General features: G+C 48.2%; 5 protein-coding genes across 5 annotated transcripts; 3 read left to right on the forward strand and 2 right to left on the reverse strand.

The window, feature by feature from the left end:
- Window positions 1-1,334: 1,334 nt before the first annotated feature.
- On the reverse strand, window positions 1,335-2,882 carry F4817DRAFT_83466 (ferritin-like domain-containing protein). Its single transcript, XM_049307936.1, has 2 exons — window positions 2,312-2,882; window positions 1,335-2,255 (listed from the first exon to the last, which is right to left on the reverse strand). Exons 1-2 carry the CDS (start codon window positions 2,482-2,484, stop codon window positions 1,460-1,462), a joined length of 969 nt encoding a protein of 322 aa, XP_049163580.1. The 5' UTR covers window positions 2,485-2,882; the 3' UTR covers window positions 1,335-1,459.
- Window positions 2,883-4,506: 1,624 nt separating this feature from the next.
- On the reverse strand, window positions 4,507-9,566 carry F4817DRAFT_83473 (RNB-domain-containing protein). Its single transcript, XM_049307937.1, has 4 exons — window positions 9,003-9,566; window positions 6,341-8,874; window positions 4,930-6,284; window positions 4,507-4,879 (listed from the first exon to the last, which is right to left on the reverse strand). Exons 1-4 carry the CDS (start codon window positions 9,130-9,132, stop codon window positions 4,840-4,842), a joined length of 4,059 nt encoding a protein of 1,352 aa, XP_049163581.1. The 5' UTR covers window positions 9,133-9,566; the 3' UTR covers window positions 4,507-4,839.
- Window positions 9,567-11,867: 2,301 nt separating this feature from the next.
- On the forward strand, window positions 11,868-13,533 carry F4817DRAFT_311456 (GLE1-domain-containing protein; the record flags this gene model as incomplete). Its single annotated transcript, XM_049299998.1, has 2 exons — window positions 11,868-12,707; window positions 12,757-13,533. 2 exons carry the CDS (start codon window positions 11,868-11,870, stop codon window positions 13,531-13,533), a joined length of 1,617 nt encoding a protein of 538 aa, XP_049163582.1.
- Window positions 13,534-13,844: 311 nt separating this feature from the next.
- Window positions 13,845-16,849, forward strand: F4817DRAFT_355824 (methyltransferase domain-containing protein; the record flags this gene model as incomplete). The annotated part of the gene is made up of 4 exons (XM_049305707.1): window positions 13,845-14,013; window positions 14,209-14,317; window positions 14,378-14,482; window positions 15,067-16,849. 4 exons carry the CDS (start codon window positions 13,845-13,847, stop codon window positions 16,847-16,849), a joined length of 2,166 nt encoding a protein of 721 aa, XP_049163583.1.
- A 3,036-nt stretch (window positions 16,850-19,885) lies between these two features.
- F4817DRAFT_311459 (ACT domain-containing protein) lies at window positions 19,886-21,285 on the forward strand (the record flags this gene model as incomplete). Its single annotated transcript, XM_049299999.1, has 2 exons — window positions 19,886-19,909; window positions 20,149-21,285. 2 exons carry the CDS (start codon window positions 19,886-19,888, stop codon window positions 21,283-21,285), a joined length of 1,161 nt encoding a protein of 386 aa, XP_049163584.1.
- Between the last annotated feature and the right edge of the window lie 376 nt (window positions 21,286-21,661).

The raw sequence follows: 21,661 nt of genomic DNA on the forward strand, positions 1-21,661 counted from the left end.
AAACCCGAAATTCAAAGGCATAAAGAAGTCTATCTTTAAAAAACCTTGATAGTCTAGATTTTCCTAATGGCCAAGCACTTAATTTTCCATTGATCTATTGCACGCGGGTTGCAAGGCAACAGAATGGACTCCAAGCAAGCATTTCTAAGAGCTCTTGGTTTTCAGTCGTAAATTTAGAAGAGAATATTTAATTTATCTACCATGGAATTAGATGGAAACATAAAAAGAGTGGCTATGACAAGCAATCTAAAGACTGCTTACTTTAGTATGGTAGTAAAGGGGTATACATCAATGCCTGGAGTCTTATCTGTATATTTCCGTGATTTTCTTTCTTATCATGCTTGTCAAAAGTGTTGCTTTAATCCTTTGAACTATCATTTCCCGCGTCTTATATAGCTACAAGCCGTGGGGCTTGGCCTAATAAAATAATAAGAAGTCACCCCCTTCACCCCGGGTAACATAAAAGCCTAAGATTTACACCGCACTATATTTTTATAATTTTGTTTTAAATTATTATATCCAAGTCGTACATTATCTAAATGCTAAAGCAATAATCTATTCCTAATCAAATAACGCCAACAACCTATCCTCTATCAAATAATACTAAAACTAACAGTGTATCCTTGGTCAAATAGCCTCGTACACACTTATTCATCTCCTCTGATATTGATTCCTGCTCCTTTGTCGTCTAATTCTTTTCTCTTTTGCTGCTTCTTGTAAGGCAGGAAACATTTGCATAAGATAACAAGGCGTATATCCTAAGGTAAACCTTAGGTGGGTATAAGTGGTGGGTGGGTTGCCAAATTACAACCGCTCCATCGTCAACACTGGTAGAGAAACACCCTTCTCCCTTGAATCAGCAAATCACGACCACTTTACACACGAGAACAACAATGGTATGATTTCACGTCTTCATATTTATAGCTCTACTCAGCTTCTTCGAGAAAGAGTAGAGCCCACTGTCTAATCCGCGCTATTGGGTATCGCCACCTTTCAGTACCTCGATTTCCTTCTCAAATCAAGGTTCTCGTTACCACGTGCCCTATTACAAATAAAAAGTATAGTTGAAGAAAATGACGTAGAAAAGAAAGCCTTCTGGCCTGCCCTTAGGCTACTCCCCCCCTTTAGACGCCTGGTCTCTGATGATGATGATAGGTAAGCGGTATATGTACAAGCAAGACCTGGAGTCTTGGATGCCTGTCGTGACATGAATACTACATATGTACAAACGGGGCGTGGGCTGCATGCCGACGATGACGCAAACGAGATATATTGTCTAAGCTGGTGGTACGGTACTGTGCGAGCAACCGAAACCCCTCGCTCGTTTGTCTCGCTGTGCCTGTTTTCTTCTTTTCCCCGACCTCTTTAGGCCCTCACTAAAAGAGCATTAAGTCTTGCATCGCATACTGATGCATTATTAGATGGAACTTCCTATTTACAAACTCCCGTATCGACACGTTTAGCTGAGGTTCATGACTAGCGGTCCAGCGAGTGTGATGGCGTCAGTTATGACACCGTCGGCGGCGGCGGCGCTGGTGAGAGTGACATAGACAGTGCCAGCTAGGTTGGGCGGGAGAGCGCAACCCTGAGCAGGGTCGAAAGCGGCGAAGGCAGTACCGCCCGGAGCAGCGGAGTTGGTGAAACCGCAGAATTTGGCTCCTGATGCGGCGTCGCTTTGGAAGTTTAGCATGGTCCCCTGCGCGAGGGCCATGACACCGGCTGCCGGAGCAGGAGTGGTCATTGTCAGAGTCGGGAAAGCGGTCAGGATCAAGTTTGAACCGGCAGGGCATGACTTGATGAACGGGGCAGCCAAGGAGAAGATGGCCTTGGGTCCCAGGGGAGTGTCGAAGGGAGATGGAGAGGCAGCGATTCCCAAAGCGATACGAACAAAGGACTGATGTCTGGCCTCGATGGTAAGGATAGACGCAGCCGTGCTGAGGATCTTGCTGTCCGACACAAGGGGCGCAGCGCCGAGGTAGGCAGAAATACCAACACTCTCGAGGATGGATGCAGTAGCAACCATACCCGCGGCATCAGTAAAACCGAAGTTGTACTCGCAGGGCTGGACAGGTTGGACACCAGCCTGTGCAATAGAACTCTGCAGTAGACCGACGTGGGACGCTTCGCTGGAACCAATGCTCTTAAGATCGCTCAGCTGGGTAGCGCTTAAGCCTAGGGCGACGAACTGGTCGTCGCTGAACTTGGCAAAACCCTGCTGGTAAAAAGTAGCCTCAAGCCACTCTAGGGTCAGGGCACTGTATACTAGTTAGCGACCCATGTATTTATAGTGGACGGTAAAGGTATGACTTACAATTGCAGGATATCGACATCCGCCAGGCCTAGGGCAGCAGCGGCCGCATTTTGTCGTTTAGCGAGGCCATAGATTTCGCTTTGTCTTATGGTCAACTTTGGTTGGGCCGGTAGAGCACAAGCAACAGCAGCCAATCCCACCATAACACCCATAGTCTTCTTGAAGGAAGGCATCTTGTCTGATTAATATCGAATACGTCCGTTTAACTTCGTTTTCGTTTCGTTTCAGCCGAATCGGGCTAATAGTTGACGGCGTCGTAAGAGTCGTAAATAAAAGATCGTCGAAGCAATAAATATCGAAAGCAAGACCAGGCTAGCTGTTCTAGAAAGAATCCCACCTGGGTATTACAAGAATTACAAGGCGTCGAAAAGGAAAGTGAAGACGTTGATCCCGCGGGAAGCAGACCGGCGCTTTGAGTTCGGAGTTGGACACGAAAATGTACGGGATGAGAAGAGAACGGAGAAGAAACAGGTTAGAAAATGGGAAATAGAGCTTCATTAAAACCAGTCGCCAACTGGTAGCTTTAGGAGGTGATAGACGTTGCGGGTCACGGAACGAAGGCAGGCCGGCGGCAGTAAGCAGGGCGATCCTAAGCATCGGCCCCCCTCGAGGCTCCTTGACAATAGGAAATGATATCTTCATCTGGTATTACTATGTTACCCATCCTCCCACGAGCTTCCGACTCCGAGAATCAAGGGGTAGCCCCAGCACTCCCGGGCAATCTAGATTCCATACATAGTAGCTAGCTCGGGATCAATCAAAGACAGGGTTCCGTTAACGACGGGAAGTTGACAATAGCCTTAGATAGCAGACAGGAGGAAGAAACGAAACGTGGATAATGAGATATGTTTGCGCCGGACCAATGAGAGCTGATTCTGATGATCAAGCTCATAGCTTAAAAGTTGAGATGAAGTAGCTTATTAGGGAGGGTCGTAGCCAAGAAGTTGCCGGGGGAGGACCAGGGGTTCTTCTAACTACTTGGGGAAAGGAGACGTCGCTGGGCACGGGGTTTTTGCAGTTCAGTCTGCCTCAGATGTCGTTTTAAAGAGCGGATAGCTAGCCAGCCGAACCCTGAAACTGGGGACTCAGCTATTCCGATTGATTCGTCCGTTACTACGATCCCGAGCAAACTCAGGACTGACTGATAGAATAAGTTAAGCTTCGTAATAAACCGGCGCAATGCTATGACACGGCTTGGCAGCGGATGTCGGATCTGCTTTCAGGTCTTACTGATTACAGATCGTGTTGAGGCCTCTTAGAACTCGATCTATACCTGCGATATATTGTTAGTTATACATCTCATAGTGGCTTTAATAGTCTATGATAGCCATTGAATAGAATTGCTTCCCTAGGTAAGTATTGATATTGAACATCTATCTTAAATCGTAGTTACAAAAAAAAATAAAAAAAATAAAAGGATACTAACCTGTCCAAGTACCCAAGGACCTGGTAGACCACCGACCAGGGTTCTTATTGGTGGATGCGAGATTGAAATGACAGGAACGGCAAATGTCGTATCGCGCGTTTCTCGACACCGCTAATCTTCACTTACTATGTAAATCTTCACTTAACCTCAACTACGCACACTACGGCTCGGCGAACGGACCAGAAAGAAGACAAGAACGCGAACAAAATTTACGAAGGGCCGTCTTTCGGGCTATCACATTCCTAGTCGCATCTAGGTTAGATGTGTACACAGGGCGTCTCTGTATCCGTGCTAACCCCCAGAAATGACGAGATCTACTCTAGCCTCTTAACATATTCCATAGCTTAGCCAAATCTGGTTCCAAAACCCTAATAGAGAACATAGCACATAGCACGTGAAAAGAGAGGGGAGCGAGACGGACCGCTACATAATGTGTGCGAGGTCTCGAGGCAGTCAACGTCGATCAAGCTTGAAGGACTAGGGGTTCATATCTCGGAAAGGTACATAAAACAGCGGCAGCTGTAGCACGTTGCACATCCGGAGATCCATCTTACCGGATCTGTCTGACTGCCTGAGATATTCCATGCATCATGCCGGTAGAAGTCAAGGCCCACCGTAGCTCTGAAGACTACAAATATTTCTCCCAAGTAGCCACTATAAACTTCTTGTGAGCCCGATTTTAGCCAATGTGGATACTTAAATAAGATCTAAGGATGTGAATTTATTGTCGTAGGTCGTGGGTTGTGTCAAATACATACCTAGGTAATTATGTTACTCACCTATACACGCATATAATCAGATATTGGGAAGGGTTGGGTTTTCTTCATAGCGATCTTATTCATAGCACGTTCTCGTATATTTCTGTTGGCTGTGGCAGCTTCCTAGTTCTATCTGCCTCTTCATGAAACACTTTTATCAACACAGTAAGAGCTGTACTTCTCGGGTTTCGGTCGCGGTCACGGCCTTACAATCTACCCTATTTTCTTCTTGGCTACTTTGCTCTACATCACTCAAGCAACATACCAATCGCTCCAATGCTCCCAAAGTTCATTGCTCCGTCCAACCGTACACGTCAAGCAAAGCACATCGTTGTTAAGAAGACTCATAGAGCATACGGGTTAAGCGAACGTATCGTCAAGCACCTGCGTTTGGTTAGTTTATTTACTCCATAGAAAAGCTTAGGTTCACATACGGTGGGCTCTTGCTGAGATCCGTCTTAAGGATCACAGGCACTCTGGTCATCTCTGTTACATCTTGGATGTACTCGCCACCTTCTTCTCTCAATGCGAATAGCTTGAGATACTTCTCCTTGTTGGTCAAGCGAGTTTCTACGGCTTCTGCCATAGGCACCTTTGAATCGGACCTGGTTCGGTGAAGGACACCGGGGTTCGAGGAGGACCGGGTCGGTGAGCCTGGAACACTCTGAGTCGGACGCTCGGCTAACGAAGCACCCGCCATGGCCTCGGTGATATCCGAGGCATTGTCGTCATCATCGTCGAATAGAGCTTCGGCAGCATCCGTAGGCACCGTGCCTGTCTCCGTCTGCTTCCGTGCAGCCTCCTCTCGCTCCTTCTTAACCCTTTCGGCCTCTTCTGCCTGCCTAGCAGCCGCTATCGCATTCGACATGCGCTGCGATGCACCCGCCTTGGGTCGTTCATCTTCAGGGACATATGCTGAACTTGGGACGCCCTTCTCCCAGTAGAGCTCTAGAATTCTCTTCTCCTTCCTGAACTCGGCTTTCTTAAGCGGCAACTGGTCACAGTGCACACGCTTCTCGAAGCCCCATTCGGGGATTAGAACATCAAAAGCAGATTCGTAAACACAGATAACAATTCCCTCGCTGATAAGATCGCCGTTGACCTCCTGGCGTTTCTTATCCATGATTCTGCATGACTCGATGTGAATGCTTTGCTCCTGGGCATTTTGTGCCGATTCCTTCTTGGTGTTACAAGATTCAATCGTCTTCACAAGGTTTTCGATATCGTCATTATATTCAACCTTGCCTTCCGAGAGGACGGCCTCAAGCTGACGGTGAACGATGATGTCCGCATAGCGCCTCGTAGGTGCGGTAAAGTGAGTATAGAGAGGTAGATTTAGAGCATAATGAGGCCAAAGCTGTTTGTTAACCTTGCCGGTGATAAAGTACTTGGCATGGTGCATGCTTTTGAGTAACAGTGTTTCCATACCCTTGCGGATATCGGAGTCATCGACCTTGAAGAGGCTATTCTGTAAGGTGCCGCTGCTAGTAGTATCAATATCGTATCCAAGCGCCCGCATGCGTTCGACAAATGTCTGCAACCGTCGGGCATTGGGTGGGGATTGGCGCCGAAGCAAAGCCTTCTCAGGGAGACCTTGAGCAAGCTTTTGAGCGACGGCCGCATTGACCTTGTGCAAAAGCTCTTCAACTAACTCGGTACCCGGCGTAGAGTCGAAAATGTTGTGTTGAATAGGTATATTTTCATCATCGAGTTGATGAAGGAGTCGAAGAGGAGACATGGGCTCTCCCTCGGATCCCAAACGCGACTCGCGGAATTTCTGTGCAACGGCCTAGGGAAAATATTAGAGAGCTCTCAATGATTTGGGGAAAATAGAAAAAAACTTACATTAAGAATTTGGGCATCCTTGACTTGGACGACATCATGTGTGAAACCGGCCTGGTTCGCGAGGGCATCGTCTAGTTCCTTTAGAGCTAATGTAGCACCACTCTTAATAATACTCTTGCCAATCCAAGTGTCATTCTCCGCAACCACACCGGTGTGAGGGTTAACGCGGAAGACAACACTGACAGTAAGCCTATCCTCACCCGGAGTAAGGGTGCAAAGCTCTGCAGCGATCCTAGGGGGAAGAAGGGCACAGGTTCGGTTCACAAGATGAACGGCAGTACCGCGCTTTTTAGCTTCGCGATCGACAAGAGAGTTAGGCTTGACAAAATGAGTGACATCAGGTATATGGATACCAATCTCGATCTTTCCATCTGATTCAGTCTTGACATGAACGGCACTACCAAGTTCCCCAGTGCCGGCAAGGTCAAGGGTGAAAGTCTTTTCGTCGCGGAAGTCCCGCCGAGCCCCAATAGAAGCCTCGTCTTCCTTAGCAATGGTCCAATCTTGGAGGCCAACACTTCGCAAGACAGCTTCTGAGAATTCATCGGACGAGAAGTTGTTGTCGCGCAGGAGAGCATCAGTCTCCACTTTGAGATCACCCATCTTTCCAAGCTGCTCAACGAGCGTACCGAAGGGATGTAGAGAAGTAATAGGCCAGCGTTTAATACAAGCAACAAATATGCGATCGGCGTATTCCTGGTGCTTCTCTACAAAGTCTCGTGGCGCTTGTTCGGTAGGGATAGCAATTAGAGGGACACGCTTATCGGTAGGCTTAAACCAGACAATCTTAGGTTTGTCTTGCTGGCGATTGTCGTGCGATCGACCGCCGTCTCTGGCGGCTCGTTCAGCCTCTTGCTTCTCCTTGGTCGCTTGGCTGCTGGGACGCAGCAGGCCAAGCGTGCCTGAAAACATTTGACCAGCAACACGCTCGATAACAGCTACAATGTGTCCAGCATAAAGGGGTTTCGATTCGTCGTTAATTTCCTCTTCCTCGACGAGAAGAAGACTTTGCCCCTCCACTTCTACGTCATCGTTCTTTTTCTGTGTAGGCCTCTGCCGAAGACTGCCACGTCGGCGGATCCCTCCTTCGCCGTTGGCAGCCTCTTCCGCGTTGGCAGAATTAGACTGAGCGTTACCGTTTGTCGAGCCAGACCTTGTGTCGGTAATATCCTTTCTCTTCTTCTTCTCCTCCTTTTCTCGTTTCTGTGACCATACCTCGTCCACGTCAAGGAGTTCAACTGCGACAAGATCGCCTTCTAGAGCTCGATTGCGATCTTTGCTGCCACAGATAAAGATATCCGCATCTAAAAGACCGTCCGAAGTAGAGACATAAGCGTCACTGCGATTCTTCTTGTTTACTCGGAGAATACCGGAAACGAGTTGTCCATCACCAAGCAACGCCGGCAAAGTAGCTTGAGGGAGATATGGGGTGAAGAGGGTCTTCCTCTGTTGCTGCTGTTGTTGGGATTGTTGACCACCCAGCTGTGGTGCATGTTGGCTTCCCTGAAGACCAACAAATTGCTGACCATTCATCTGCGCAGCTTGAAGGGCTTGGAGCTGGTTAATCTGCATAGGATTGAGCTGCTGACCAGGGTACATCTGCATCATTTGCATCTGACCCGGCATTTGCATAAGTTGAGGCTGGCCAGGATATTGGAAAGCCCCGATGTTGGAAATAGATTGCTGGCTCACAGAACCACGGGGACGATGACCAGGCTGAAACCCCTGCTGGCCCTGACCAGCCTGATCCTGACCTTGGTTTTGACCTTGCTGGTTACGCCAATTGCCTTCGAAATTGCGCGAAGAGGTTCGTGCATGGCCGCTTGAGGCACTACCACGGCGGCCAAAATCACCGGTGTCGTTAGGAACGTGCAGAGCACCCCCACCCCGACCACCTCCCCGGCTATTGACAGCCATGCTTTGGCTTCGTCCGTGCCCGCCGCGTCCGCCGCGAGTAGATGAACCTTGTGCTATGGGGGTATCCGCTGTGACGGACCTGGTTTCTTCGGCAGGGGAACCTTCAGTGGGTCCCGCAGCTGGAAATTGAAAGCCAGAGGTCGTTCGTTTCTGCTGAGCAATCTCAGCTGCCTTTTTGGCATCAGCTAGGGCTAAAGAATGCCTTCGCTGGTGACCGGAGCCGCCACCTCGCCCTCCACGAGGTGCGTTCTCCCGATTCTGCTGACCAGACGAGTTATCAAATTGCCCAAAAGTGGATCCAGAAGCTCCGGCAGAAGGAGCCGGAGGGGGTCCGATTCCCATGTTGGGGAGGGCCGATTGGTTACGACGGTGCGACATGGGTTGACTTGGTGGTCCCATGGGAACATTCTGCTGCTGTGGAAGCTGGTTGGGAAATTGGAAAGCCGTCTGTGGCGACATATTAGCCATAGGTGGCTGCAAAGGGTTGAAAGAACCACCGTGACCCAGCTGGCCCGGTGGCATCATTCCCATATTTATGTATTGTTGCTGTGTGGCTTGTATCTGTTGTTGCTGCTGCTGCAACAACTCGATCTGCTGCTGAATAGCAAGTTGCTCCACTAGAAACAAAGTAACGTAGTTAGTATCAAGAAGTATCAAGAACAACAGAGCAAGCTATGGTACAAGGAATGGAACACGGAACGGAACGGAAGCAATGGACTTCTGAAGGTGAGGGGTGCGAACTTACTCCCAGGAGTTGTGAACATGCTCATCAGAGGGGTAAGCTCAGAAGGGCTCCTGCGATGGGCGATATGAAGGCGACGGCCAGTAGGTCCGGGGACACCCCCGGCCTGGGGAGCGGGCTGTTGCTGCTCCATGTCGGGCTACCTAAGAAGTGCGAAGTTGCACGTCGAGTGCGAACAATGCTGCTAAGCTAGCTGAGGTGTTTAGATGATGATTGAGGCGAGGGCCAGTACTGTTTAGAGCTTAAGCTGCTTGGCAGTTGACAAAACTTGATAGCGGTTACGTTCTCTAGTGGTGATTGCGTGGACTTTTGCGACTAACAAAAGGAGGGTAAATGAGAGGATTGAACAAGGCTGCAGTGATGCTGTGTGCGGCGGAATCCCGTAGAGAAGGAATGTGAAGATGTGTTGAGAGAGGGTAAATGAAGCGGTGCAAAGATAAGGGAGAGAGACAAGACGAGAGATGGTGTTGGAGATGGAAGTTGGGAAGCTTTTGGAGTTTTTTGGGAAGATCACTCTCCAATGGCCACCTGGGATACGGGGAAGAGGATGTGAGGTCAGGACTAAAGCGAAGACGGGCAAAATGGGGCAGTAGGTCTTGGCAGGCCAGGCTTTTAGCTGGGTTGGGGAACCTCTGATTGGTTAAAGGTTTCATAATGTGGTAAGAGGGTACGAATGTACTGATACTAACGAGGCAATGAGGTAGGCTTGCCCCTGCTGTAAGTCTAGAGTTTGTACTATGGACAGAACCAGTGTGCTAGGTTGCCCTACATTGGCACAACCTCCAGGTGTCTATGTAGGTACATATCTACATGTACCTAGCTACCTAGGTACATACAAACCAGTCTAGGTGGCCCCAGCCCAAGCTTAGATCAGAATAGATAACTTAGGTACACTTGTCCTTGCTTTGCGCTTTTGATACTTGGCCACCTTTCCGTTGTTTGAAGACTCTTTGCGTGTACTTGATTTGCATACTAGGTGAAAGCTATTGGAAACATCAATACCTCAATAGAAATGCATGAGAATATAAAGCACGAGTATGCATATGGGAACACGGTGTATGCAATTAAGTACTGTACTTGATCTTAAAATGTCCCTAAGCTCAGAGCGCATGTGACTTCATGAAAGGATGCAAAGGACGCGTACCTACATGTAACTTGAAGTTACCTTCAATTGGGAACTTTGGCGGTACATGCTGAGAGGTTATCTGGCAAGAGGATAAGTGGGATGAAATGAGAAGAGAAGGCAGGATTACTCGATACGAATTACAATGCAAGTAAAGATACTGTAGTAGCATTGGAAGCGGCAGTATCTTGGCTTAGAGCCTTCCTTTAACTACAAATTGGGTAAAGAATTACCATGGGATTAGTAGATCATCGTCATTAAGTACATGATGTGCTCTTTTGGTCTCGGATGGGTTGACACTCGGAGTAAATATACAAATACCTATACAGCACCTATAGTAATCCTGGGGGGCAAAAAGAGCTAGGGTTCATAGAGGGGTCTCGGGAAGCTTCGCACAATAGGTAAACTACATAGGTACCTACCTAACCTACCTGTCAGGTATATACATGTAGGGTATAATATGCGCCCGCATATTTATTGATATGTAGGTAGGTAAGTTTAACGATGAGCTGAGATGTCAGTGTACATATATTTTATCTTGTTGAGGGTCGAAGTGCTTGAAGAGACTCTACATAAGCAGGGAAACCCTGATCTCAAGTGAACCCTAATAAATTGGATGCATATTGTCGTCCAGATAATACCCAGGCCGTACTACGTTAGTAGCCCACTTGCCCACTTATAAGGGCCACTTATCTCGACCTATTAGTATACTAAATCAACTTCGAACTTGCACCAGCACAAGTCTGACGAAGGGATGATATTAGAACTCCACAAGAGGTCCTTAGTTCCCTCATTCTCCTCTAACAACAGCATCTTACACTACATGATACAGCTTGAACTAAGAGAAAATCGAAACACTCCAACGGCAAACAGCGTTGCAAACCGATATAATGTTTGACAATACCAAAAGAAATCCGATAGTGGATCTCGTTCCTTCATCATCATCATCGTCACCATCATACATATAGATGTGCTCGCAACTTATTCTCGTTGGCGTAAAAAATGGCTGGAACACATGGTGCTAAAAAGAAAAATAGCAAATATGCCACGTGAGCCCTTTCGACCTTAGGTTTTTCTGATATGTACCTACTTCGAATATATACCTTGGTAATAGTATCGAAGAAATGTTTCCCTATTAGAGGAGTATTCGATGCGCTTTCTAAGAAGTCATATATTGCTTACTCTTTAGATTAGGTAGTTTCTTTGGATAGTTAACGAGTTGATAGGAAGCTTGACTTGAAAGCGACCTCCTACGGGGCTTACCTAAGGTGTCTAGGTTACCTGTATCTTAGCTAAATGTACCTATGTACACAGAAACTGCATGGCCACCCTAATTACATTAGGTCAGCCACGCCCGCATTCAGTTCCTTCCATTGTACCTACCTGAGTAACCTTATTAAGTAAGCAGATCAGCGCGTACCTTAGTCTTTTCCTAACCTTCCTATCGATAGCTCGAATTGGTCTTCATAATACATAGTACACCGTTCATATCATTGATCCCTACGGTCCTTGACCTCGTTCTTATTCTTCACAATCAAGCAACGTAAATACGTGGTCGCTCTTTTACATATCCCTATACAATTGAAGCTGACGCCTCATACTTTGACTTCTTTGGTACTTAATCCCACCTGTTCACCATCGTTTTCTAATCGGCCTACTAATCTTTAACACAGTACTTCAACTTCTGTCGCGCTACGGTCACCTTCGCAAAATCCGCAATGCTGTAGTACGGCTCGGTAAATGCAATGGCTGGTTCTTCTCCCGCTGCCCGTACATCACAGCAATGGTCCTCTCCTGACCGTCCTCGCATGTCCAGTATATCGTGTATCCTCAGTGAAAGTCGTAACACGGCGATCAGCCATCAGGATGCTCTCGCACGAGCTCAAGCCGAGCACGATCGCGTTCGCGAGGCTGCTATCAGAGTTTACCACGATCACGAGTTGCAAGAGGAACAAAAAAGGCTGTTAGAGCAACAAAAAAGGATACTGGAACAACAAAAGCTAGAGGAAGAGCGAATCCGAGCTGAGGAACGGCTGAGGGCCGAAGAGGAGCGCCTAAGAGCTTTGAAGGCCAAAACGGTCCCTCAGCTGCCACCAGAACCGCCAACACCTGTTGCCCACACAAATGGATCCGCTGCTGCACCGGCCCAAATCAAAGCTACCCCAATAATAGCGAATTCAGGAGCATTATCCAGCTCAAAGCCACCCTTATTCGGTGTTCAACAGCCTGCCTCGACCAACGGGTTGAGCGGACATGCCAATGGCACAGTGCAGCCAAATCCATCACAGCCGTTTGGTCAACCCAAAACTATACCCCAAAATCAAACATTGAGCGGCCCATCACCATTTACACAGCCGTTTTTACAACCCAATGGTTTGTCAGCTGCAGCTCCTGCAAAACCCCCTGTCGCTATCGATGTAGATCGGTATGTCGAAATTCATAAGAACCTCAAAAAGCTACGGGCATCTTTGTTACAGCAATCCAAGTTATCTCCGCCCTTGAAGAAGCGGATGGGAGATATGCGGCGAGAACTAAGAAAGAATATGGGTCAATTGGTAGGCGAAAAGGGCGGTAATAAGAAACAGGTTTGTTCCTCTTTGTTCTTTGATGAGGTTTAAACTAATTGGAAACTAGATCGCGGCTATTCAAGCACTGCTGGATGAATCGCTCAGGGGAACTGTACCAAGCGAGCTGGTCGACCCGTCCGATTATATCACGGACAGAAGAGAACCAGTCGAAGGTGCATTACACAACGAGCCACGGCTTCCGTCTCTATTTCTCTACCTTCTAAATCACTTCTCCAAAGCTGTTATCAACCAGTTCATCAATGAATGTGGAGCGCAGCCCAAAACTGCTGATCCTATCGGCGTTATTGTTGCCATGATTTTCTCCAAGGACCTCTACCTGTGGAGGGGGAAAACTTTGATCGATATTCTAATGGCGAAACTACGCGTTGTCTGCCCCGTTCTCTTTGGATATCGCGGTAGCGAGAAGACAGAAAACGGTCGTCTTCGCCTAGGTTGGAAGAAGACAGAGACTGGATGGGCACCCGAGCAGCAGCATAGTGACCGAATGAAGGGCTTGGGAGCAGGATACGCTGCCATTGCGCTGAGGAACTTCTCGAGTTCGAAGAACACCAACCCATGGCCCCCGTCGAAGTACTGGGCTAGCATTGCGCGGATAGTGAACACTCCACCAGCCGAAATCACGAACACACAATGCGTTGTTCTTAGAGCTATGATCGAAGCCAGCGAGGAGAAGTTCATTCACTTCTACGGAAACGCAGCGATAGCCGCATTGAGGAAAGCGTTGGTGGAATTCCCCGGAAAAGCCGTAGAAAAGTCACCTGGCGTTTCGGGATTGCAGGTTCTGGCACAGATTTTGAAGCGGGATATAGGCTTGGAATTATAAGCTGCCTGTACAGTACTCAAAAGGGCTCGGTGTCGGTATAGAAGGCGGCAAATCAGTTTTTTTCTTCTACGGCGTTCAAGGAGTTAGCAACCTCAATTAGCATAAGAAGGCGTCTAGAAACAGCTCGTATAGATACTGCCTCTTCCAGAGTCTTCGAATATACCCAGCGAAGGTGGTCAGGATATTCGCTCTATTACTAACATTGAACAACTGGTTCTCAAACGAAATTATAGTGAACCTCGCCTGTGCCCGTGCCCGTGCCAAACGCCTATAACACTAACAGTAGTACCAGTAGTATAATCAAAACCATAATGAGGACCGCGATACAACAGCTACTATACCGATCCTCGTTTTTCCGCATGACGTACCCCAGCTTCTGCATGCCCGTCTGCAGACGGCTGCCGACGCGGTCCGCCAGGGTATCCACTGTCTCGAGCATCTCAACCTGCTCCTCAAGCTCCCGGCCCATGTCATCGGCCTGTCTTCTTAGATTCCCTACTGTAACAAAAACACCGTCCAGCTGCTCGTCCTGATCGCGCATCATCTGTAACTGTTGACGGTGCTCGAACTCGGCATAGTTATCCTCACCCCCCTCTCCTCCCTCATCGATCGCAAACGCGCTCGGCGGTGGTAGATCCCCATTGGCTGCTGCCCTAGCTGCGCGCGCTGCGGCAGATGGCGTCTTGGGGCCCGATGCTGTTGCCGCGGTTTTGCTTAGCTCCTCGCGCATATCCTCTACCTCGCCCCCAACTTCCTGCACCAGCCGCTTGCGCCTCATCACCTCGTGAGCAGACAGTCCATATCGCTCCGGATCCGACTCAGCCGCTTGTACAGACTCAACCAGGTCCGCAAGATCCTCGGCCAACGTCGCAAGAGCCTGTTCGAGGTCGGATCGCGCGGATGCGAGCTCGGGCGAAGTCGAACTGTTCGTCAGGCTACGTATGCGCAGGTATGAGGCGAAGAGCGGGCGAACCGTCTGCATTTGCGAGAGGACATCCCTACATAGAAAATCGCGTCAGCTATGTACCTATACTCGCTCGAAAAGGAGGGAATGGGAATGGGAGCTTACGCACTGTTGGACTTGGAGGAACGGGTCCTCCTCATTTGTTGAGGACATCATCCTGGGGGCTCTATTATATGGCGCTGCATCTATTGGCTACATCTACATCTGTGGCGGAGGGTCTTGTGTTATAAGAAATTCGACATTTGAAGCTCAAAAGGTATGTATATTGTTGGATTTTGTTAGTTTAGTATAAGGGGAGCCACGGACGACGCAGCTAGGACCAGATGACGTGGTATTGTCTTTTTAAATTGATAGGAAGGTTTGGCAGGTGTCAGGCGGTGTCAGACAACTGTTAGTGCAACCATCGGAAATTCCTAACATAACCTAAACTTTTGCCAAATATAAAAAAATATTATAAATCATTAACAATTCAAAAACTCACGTTATCCAGGTTTCATATCATTTAGTTCTTCACTTTCTTGTTATACGTGCACTTTCGTTTATGAATACCACAGATATATAAGCATGAGGCCCACTAAGCCCTTGCCGTACCCAGATTGCTGGGGAAGCACCGAAGACTATGTCGAACAACTCTTAGAGTTTGCGACTGCATCTGACTTCTTCCAAATTTTATGTGGAGGCGTACACATTTTGGACTTCTTCACTAACGAACCGGGGCTCTTTCAGACGGTAATACCGTCGGATTGGCAATCATATATCCTACAATGTGAGCCTATGAAGTTCCTAGACTTCTTAATGAGGGACGACCTGGACGGTGTTCTAGACCCTCAACCACCAGAGAGCTTGATTAAGTATATCAAAGATATAAGGCGGTTGTCATTGGCGCGCGAGTTCTCCCCAAAGGAGGAGAAGCTCCCGAAGTTGACACGCATGGTGTCGGCGGGAATGAAGCCGAAGAAAATCCACGAAGTGAGCCACTTCGCAAATTATGTGGACACGCTTGCGAAGGGAATTGCTGCTGAATACCGTAAGGAGATCACTCATTTTGTTGATTTCGGCAGCGGTCAGAATTATCTAGGAAGGGCATTAGCAACCCCTCCTTATAACAAACAAATTGTAGCTGTGGAGGGTAGGGAGCACAACATCATTGGTGCTAAAAGGCTTGATATGCATGCAGGTGTTTCTGAAAAGCAGAAGGTCATACGAAACAAGAAACTTTGGATGCAGAAGCTCGATAGTATGGTTCCCGAGAATCAGCTTGACGAAAGGGCTTTAAAAAGGGCCGCTAACCCTGTAAAATTATCGGCCGACTATGTGCCTGATTTCAGGCCTCCAAGTGAGTTGGAGGCCATCTATACGCTCGAGGAGGGTAAAGGCTTCATACGTTACGTCGAAGGGAGACTCGAGTCGGGAGATTTGACAGACGTCGTCAACCAACTTGAACAGGAACCTCTTGCCGGCGAGAAAGGACAAGGCGATCCTAACTTAATGGCAATTTCCATTCATTCTTGTGGAAACCTATCTCATCACGGCATACGCTCTCTAATACTCAATTCGCGAGTCCAAGCCATTGCCATTGTTGGCTGCTGTTACAATCTTATGACGGAGAAGCTAGGCCCGCCCACGTACAAGCTCTCGTATATGAGACCAAGTCTTCAAGCCCTCAACGGTCGTGTGGTCAGAGAATCCGAGAGACGTGATCCTGAAGGGTTCCCAATGAGCGATCGACTTTGCAATTACAAAGATGTAGGAGTCCGCCTCAATATCACGGCGCGTATGATGGCTTGTCAGGCGCCACAGAACTGGACTGAAGCTGAGAGCGACGCTTTTTTCACTAGACACTTCTACCGCGCTGTCCTACAGAAGATCTTTCTCGACAAGGGTGTTATCACTAAGATTTGCCATAACGATGACATTGTGGATAGTGATCAGAGTCCGTTTAACACAAGCACCAACCCAGTCATCATCGGTTCTCTCCGGAAGTCGTGCTACAAGACCTTCGGGGCATACGTAAGAGGAGCGATCAGTAAGCTGACTACTAATTATGAGTATCACGAGTACTGTAACATAATTAAGGAGAAGATGATTGACATCACGGATGAAGAGATCGCGAGATATGAAGTATCATACGGGCCGCGCAAGCGAGAACTCAGTGCCGTCTGGAGTCTGATGGCATTCAGCGCTAATGTCACCGAGTCCTTAATAGTGACCGACAGATGGCTATTTCTACGGCAACATTCCGACTTAGTACAAGACTGCTGGGTAGAAACCGTATTTGACTACCGCGAAAGCCCTCGGAACCTGGTTGTAGTTGGTGTCAAAGGCCCAAACTCATGTCAACTAGGTTCTTGACTTCGGTCTTCACCGAGCCGCGGCAACACAAATAGTAACAATCAGATACAATCAGATTGCACTTAACTGTCGTCACGATCCGGGCTCTTGCAGATCCCGCGTCAACCGGACCAGTTGTCTATTGTCAGCCCCACTAGGCCTATTTTCTAGGCAGCTTGGAGGTCGCCTTTCGCGGTAACTATGCAAACCGGAACGATAATTGGACAGAAATTAAAACTATGTCATGCATGAACCTGCGTCGGTGGGCCGCGGTAAAGTTGCCTATCTACAGATTGCATCGATCGGTCAAGCCAGTCCCAGATAAAGGAAGTTTGTCTCGATGCAAGGCAGCTCGGATGAGCGCATCGTGCTGAGGAATCTCAATCGGACTTCTCACCGTGAGAGGTCCGGATAGCTCGACGATTAAGTTCTGAATAGCGAGCCAAACACAAGCTTACTATTTGGAAACCCTTGTCTTTCGATGACGGCCTAATGCTACGCACTCCCCACGCGTGCCTGCAGACTACTCTCAACGCAATTAATTCTACCGAGTGCTCCATCTCTAAGCTCTCCATCACCGTCGGTTAGAGATGGCAGTTTCCCGTCGAGGAGCTTGATGGCTGCTCGATACGGGAAATTCTCTAGCTAAGCTAGTCGGTGGCGTCCGAGCTATGGGCCGTACGAGGTTCAATACAGTCTAGTTTCATCATTCATGACGACAGTTACGTCTAAATTCATCTATCTTAGATCCTATCAGGCCACCTAGCTAGTTCCTATTCGCCTTACCTATCACAAACTCGCGGGGAATACCCGTGACCCAAAAACAATTCGATCATGGCTCTGACGAGTGACTGGTGCCATCATAAGCACGGTATTTTACGATTGATTATGTATGGCACGATGGCGGTAGGAACGCGAGTGGATATAGTGGGAGGAAGGATATTTCGTGGGGTTGTCACGGACGAATATGATGGGTCGAGATTGTGCTTAAGACGAGGTTACACTCGGCTCTGATCGAGAACCCTAGAATCGGATCGAGCTAGCCCAATTCTGAGGCGGGAAGAGGAAACGTGCTAATTGAACTAGGTATTTGTTCGGTCTTATTCAGTATTGCGGTCAAAGAGAGGGGCTTTTGAAAAAAACGGCATCTTCAGTCGAATATTCGACATCATATCACGCAAGTTATCCGTGATTAAAGTAAGCCAGTGAGACAAGCTATATCGATATTATACCTGCACCCGCCGATTCGTTACGCCAACCTTAGACAAATGGCGTTACCATGTTACGTGCAGCAGTGGGTACAATAATTGGTGACAGGGTTGACGAGACTTCTTCGGCGGGCAGCTCGAGATAGGAAAATGCGGGGCAGCAAAGGTCCTCAAGGGTTAGGTCCTCAAGGGTTAGGTACCTTATCCCCAGCCTCTCGCTCATAGGCCGGACAGCTGCATCAACAACATGCATTGGCGAGTAAATCTCCCCGACTCCAGGTACCGATGGACAGTCCTTTCGCCAAAGTCCGTACAGCTAGGTTATTACATATATCCTACGACTCACTATCTATTCTCCTTCCTACTTCCTAGAGTTGCACTCCAGATAATGCACTCACCTGCATAGCACATCGTCTTCTACATACCAGGTCGATAATACCTGCTGTGGTACAATACAAGGGCCTCATCTAACGTGTCTGCAGTAGTATATTGCTTCGCTCCCTCAGGACTTACCTAGGTATAGCGAGTGAATGAGAAGCGCAGGTCGCCCCTCTCGGGAGACATCATCATGCAGAAGAGTAAAAACTCCTTGCAGGTAATCCTAGTAGGGTACATCTCCCGGTAATCCAAGACCCAAGCCTAAAGCTCCAAGCGATCCCCCCACGCTAGACAGCGTTGCAAAGTTGCACCCGTTATATAGAGTCGTCCTGCAAGAATCTCCCAAATCCACTTAGCTCCTCCCGGACGTCGACCACGCGCTCTAGTAGCTGATGTAGGATGGCGCCGTACGTAGATGATATGTCGAAGAGTGGCTGCATATGTTGCTCGGCCCCCTTCTGCACGCTTTTCATTTTAGCGGCTTGCCTTTTTGAGGCAGACGGCGTGCATACGCGCATATGTTATTAGTTTGTGTCCAGGAACCTCGAGCCAGGTTCACGAAAGCTAGGTATGTAAGTATTATGTGCTAAGTAGATTATACCACCCTGAAAATACATAAGGTTCGGCGCCCCTCGCCATTCACCTTACCGGTCGAACTCGGTCTGTTGTGATATAATAAACAACGCCTCCTCCTCGATGTTCCTAGTCGTTGAAGATTTCGTTTCGACCCCCTTACCTATAGAGATCCGCTCCTGTCCACTGTTTGTAGCTGCGTCAACTTGCATCCGCGGGCGATAAAACGAGTATCCACAGCGGCACCGAACCGCACTTCCTATCAGTCCCGGTCCTGGAGACCGCGACGGGCGTCGATCCTTGTGGAATCCCACTATCAAGTAGTGGTGTCATGTCACGCTATCCAAGTTACCCGACGAACTCGAAGCGTTAAAGAAGCCATCAAGAGGCACTACGAGGCACTACGAGGCCTTCTTTTTATTATATCAACCAAACGGACAACCTATGTAGAGCTAGTCCCCTTACGAGGTCTACTAGTCTCCATAGTGCCTCCGATTGACAGCCCTATCGCTGTTCCTATCTCTCGAAACCGGCCAATTATTTTCTTTCTTTATCTTGGCTCCTACCTAGGGTCGAAGTCTATCTTGTTGGCATTGTTTCTTTCGGCTTTTATTCCCCCTCCTCTTTACCTATGACATTTGATGTTCTCTATCTATTATTATTATTATTATTATTATTATTATTATCGTGGGGATCTTTTGTTGGGACCTAGCCGAGAACTCGAAATTCAAGTCCAAGAGTGTCAATCCCACCAATCACAACACAATTCGAGCCGGATCTCCGTGATAGGCTCGACTCTATCCGTGCATTTTAGGGGTCCTCTGACCCCCGATCTTCGGGGTCAAAAGCTCTGGCCATTGGTTGCCATCTACGGCGTCACCAATACGACATCGTCATTATGAATGCTCAGATATCATTTCTCGTAAGCTCTCCCCTTAGTTCTTATCTTAGATTTATTATAAGATCGGGTTTCTCGCCGCAATGCGCCGGTAGATGATAATCACTATTACATGCCATCGTCGCAAGGGTCAAGTTACCAACAATTCCCATGTGTAACACAAGCCAAGCAACGGTGACAGCCCATATTCTGGTATATCCTACGATGCATGCGACAAATGAGTCGCCGATGTCTCGTGAGTATGCTAACTTGTGCAACTCTAGGACGGGACATTTCGCCTAATACATATCCCCTTACACCTGTACCCGAACTTCCTTCAACCAATATTGCAGGTTCTTCTTCCTCAAGGTGATGATGATTCTCTCAGCAACGAGGCCGAAGGTCTCAGCATCGATAATAAGCATGGATTCCTTAACATAAGCATTACGCCCGTTGAATGTTCGGTTGTGTGTCATAGTAGTTGGGCCAAGAATGTTTTCGAGCCGGTGATTAAGCGTCTACCGCCAAATATCTCCAAGACGGTTACGATTTCGAAGGATACTTATCTAATTCTCTCGGTAATAAGTGCCGGCATGGATGCTGGAAGTCGAGTGATGGACTTGACCTCACCCCTTGCGCTAGCGGGCGTGCCTATCTTTTTCATTACTACTTACTATTCAGACTTTATCCTGGTTCCTTGCAAAGATCGGCAAACGGTCGTGCAGGTACTTCTGGCACGAAACTTTGAGTTTGATCAGGACGAGTCGGCCTATGTATCGCCCAGCGCAATGTCTCACGTTCGCGGAAGGAGTCAAGGTAGCGATCCGCCATCCACCCCGCCGCCATCTACCGTGGCAGAATTACAAGTACGCACGTTTGAGTTATTGAAAAAGCGAAACGTCGTCCCGTATATCAGCCCTTACCTCAGCTTGGTACAATGTTCCGGCAGGGATCTGTCTCGGTTAGTCGATTATAGCCGCCGTCCCGCTTTGAGTAGGCGTTTGAGCGGGAACGGGCACCGAAGGAGTTGGCTCGATAACGTCGATACGAAATTATATACGAGTCTGATATCGGTTCTAGCCAAGCAACCTAGATTCCTATCAATTACTTTAGCTCAGGAAGATCCTCCGTCTTTACTACTTGATAGAGAACATCTGGGCGTTTTTGGAGACTCCATAGTCGGCGATACCGAAGGCGATCTAGTCCCTATCTTTCTCGATCTTGTTAACCTCCCTCTGGAGGCCACGGGCATCGTTTCGGGGGTTGCTGGAAAGCTTATAACAGAGATGGGGATGGAAGAAACCGGCGTCAGCAGCGAGCTCTCATATCTTTCTACTGCGCAAGCCGGCGCCGTTATTCTATCAAGCAAACAGGCTATGAGGGCTCTCGAGGTTTTAAAGCCTCTCCTCTCTAAGGATTAGGAGAAGTATAATTGAATGAAAAGGGAAAAGAGTGGTGCTGTGTAGGATATTGGCAGGCATAATACGGAATCACGACGAGACGACATGATGGTTTCCTCACGCAAAAAAATACGGCGTATCGGACAGAGCGGTTTGCATGGGCAGCATCTCGGGTCTTCATCATCAGCAGTTTTCGATTTCAAAATCATCTCGCCCCTCCATCGTTGCATCATTTCAACCGGTGTTTGGCGGTTTTCTTTTTTCTCTCTCATGACAGATAGAGAGAGCATACGAGTTAAGGAAAGCGCATCGAGAAGAGGAATAAAAGTGAGCAAATATCAGCTTCCGGCTACCTGGAATTACAGCACAGGCGGCTGGTCTAATGGGTTATGAAAAG

This window comes from Daldinia loculata, assembly GCF_022478755.1.
Source record: "Daldinia loculata strain CBS 113971 unplaced genomic scaffold F4817scaffold_2, whole genome shotgun sequence".
Taxonomy (NCBI): Eukaryota; Fungi; Ascomycota; class Sordariomycetes; order Xylariales; family Hypoxylaceae; genus Daldinia; species Daldinia loculata.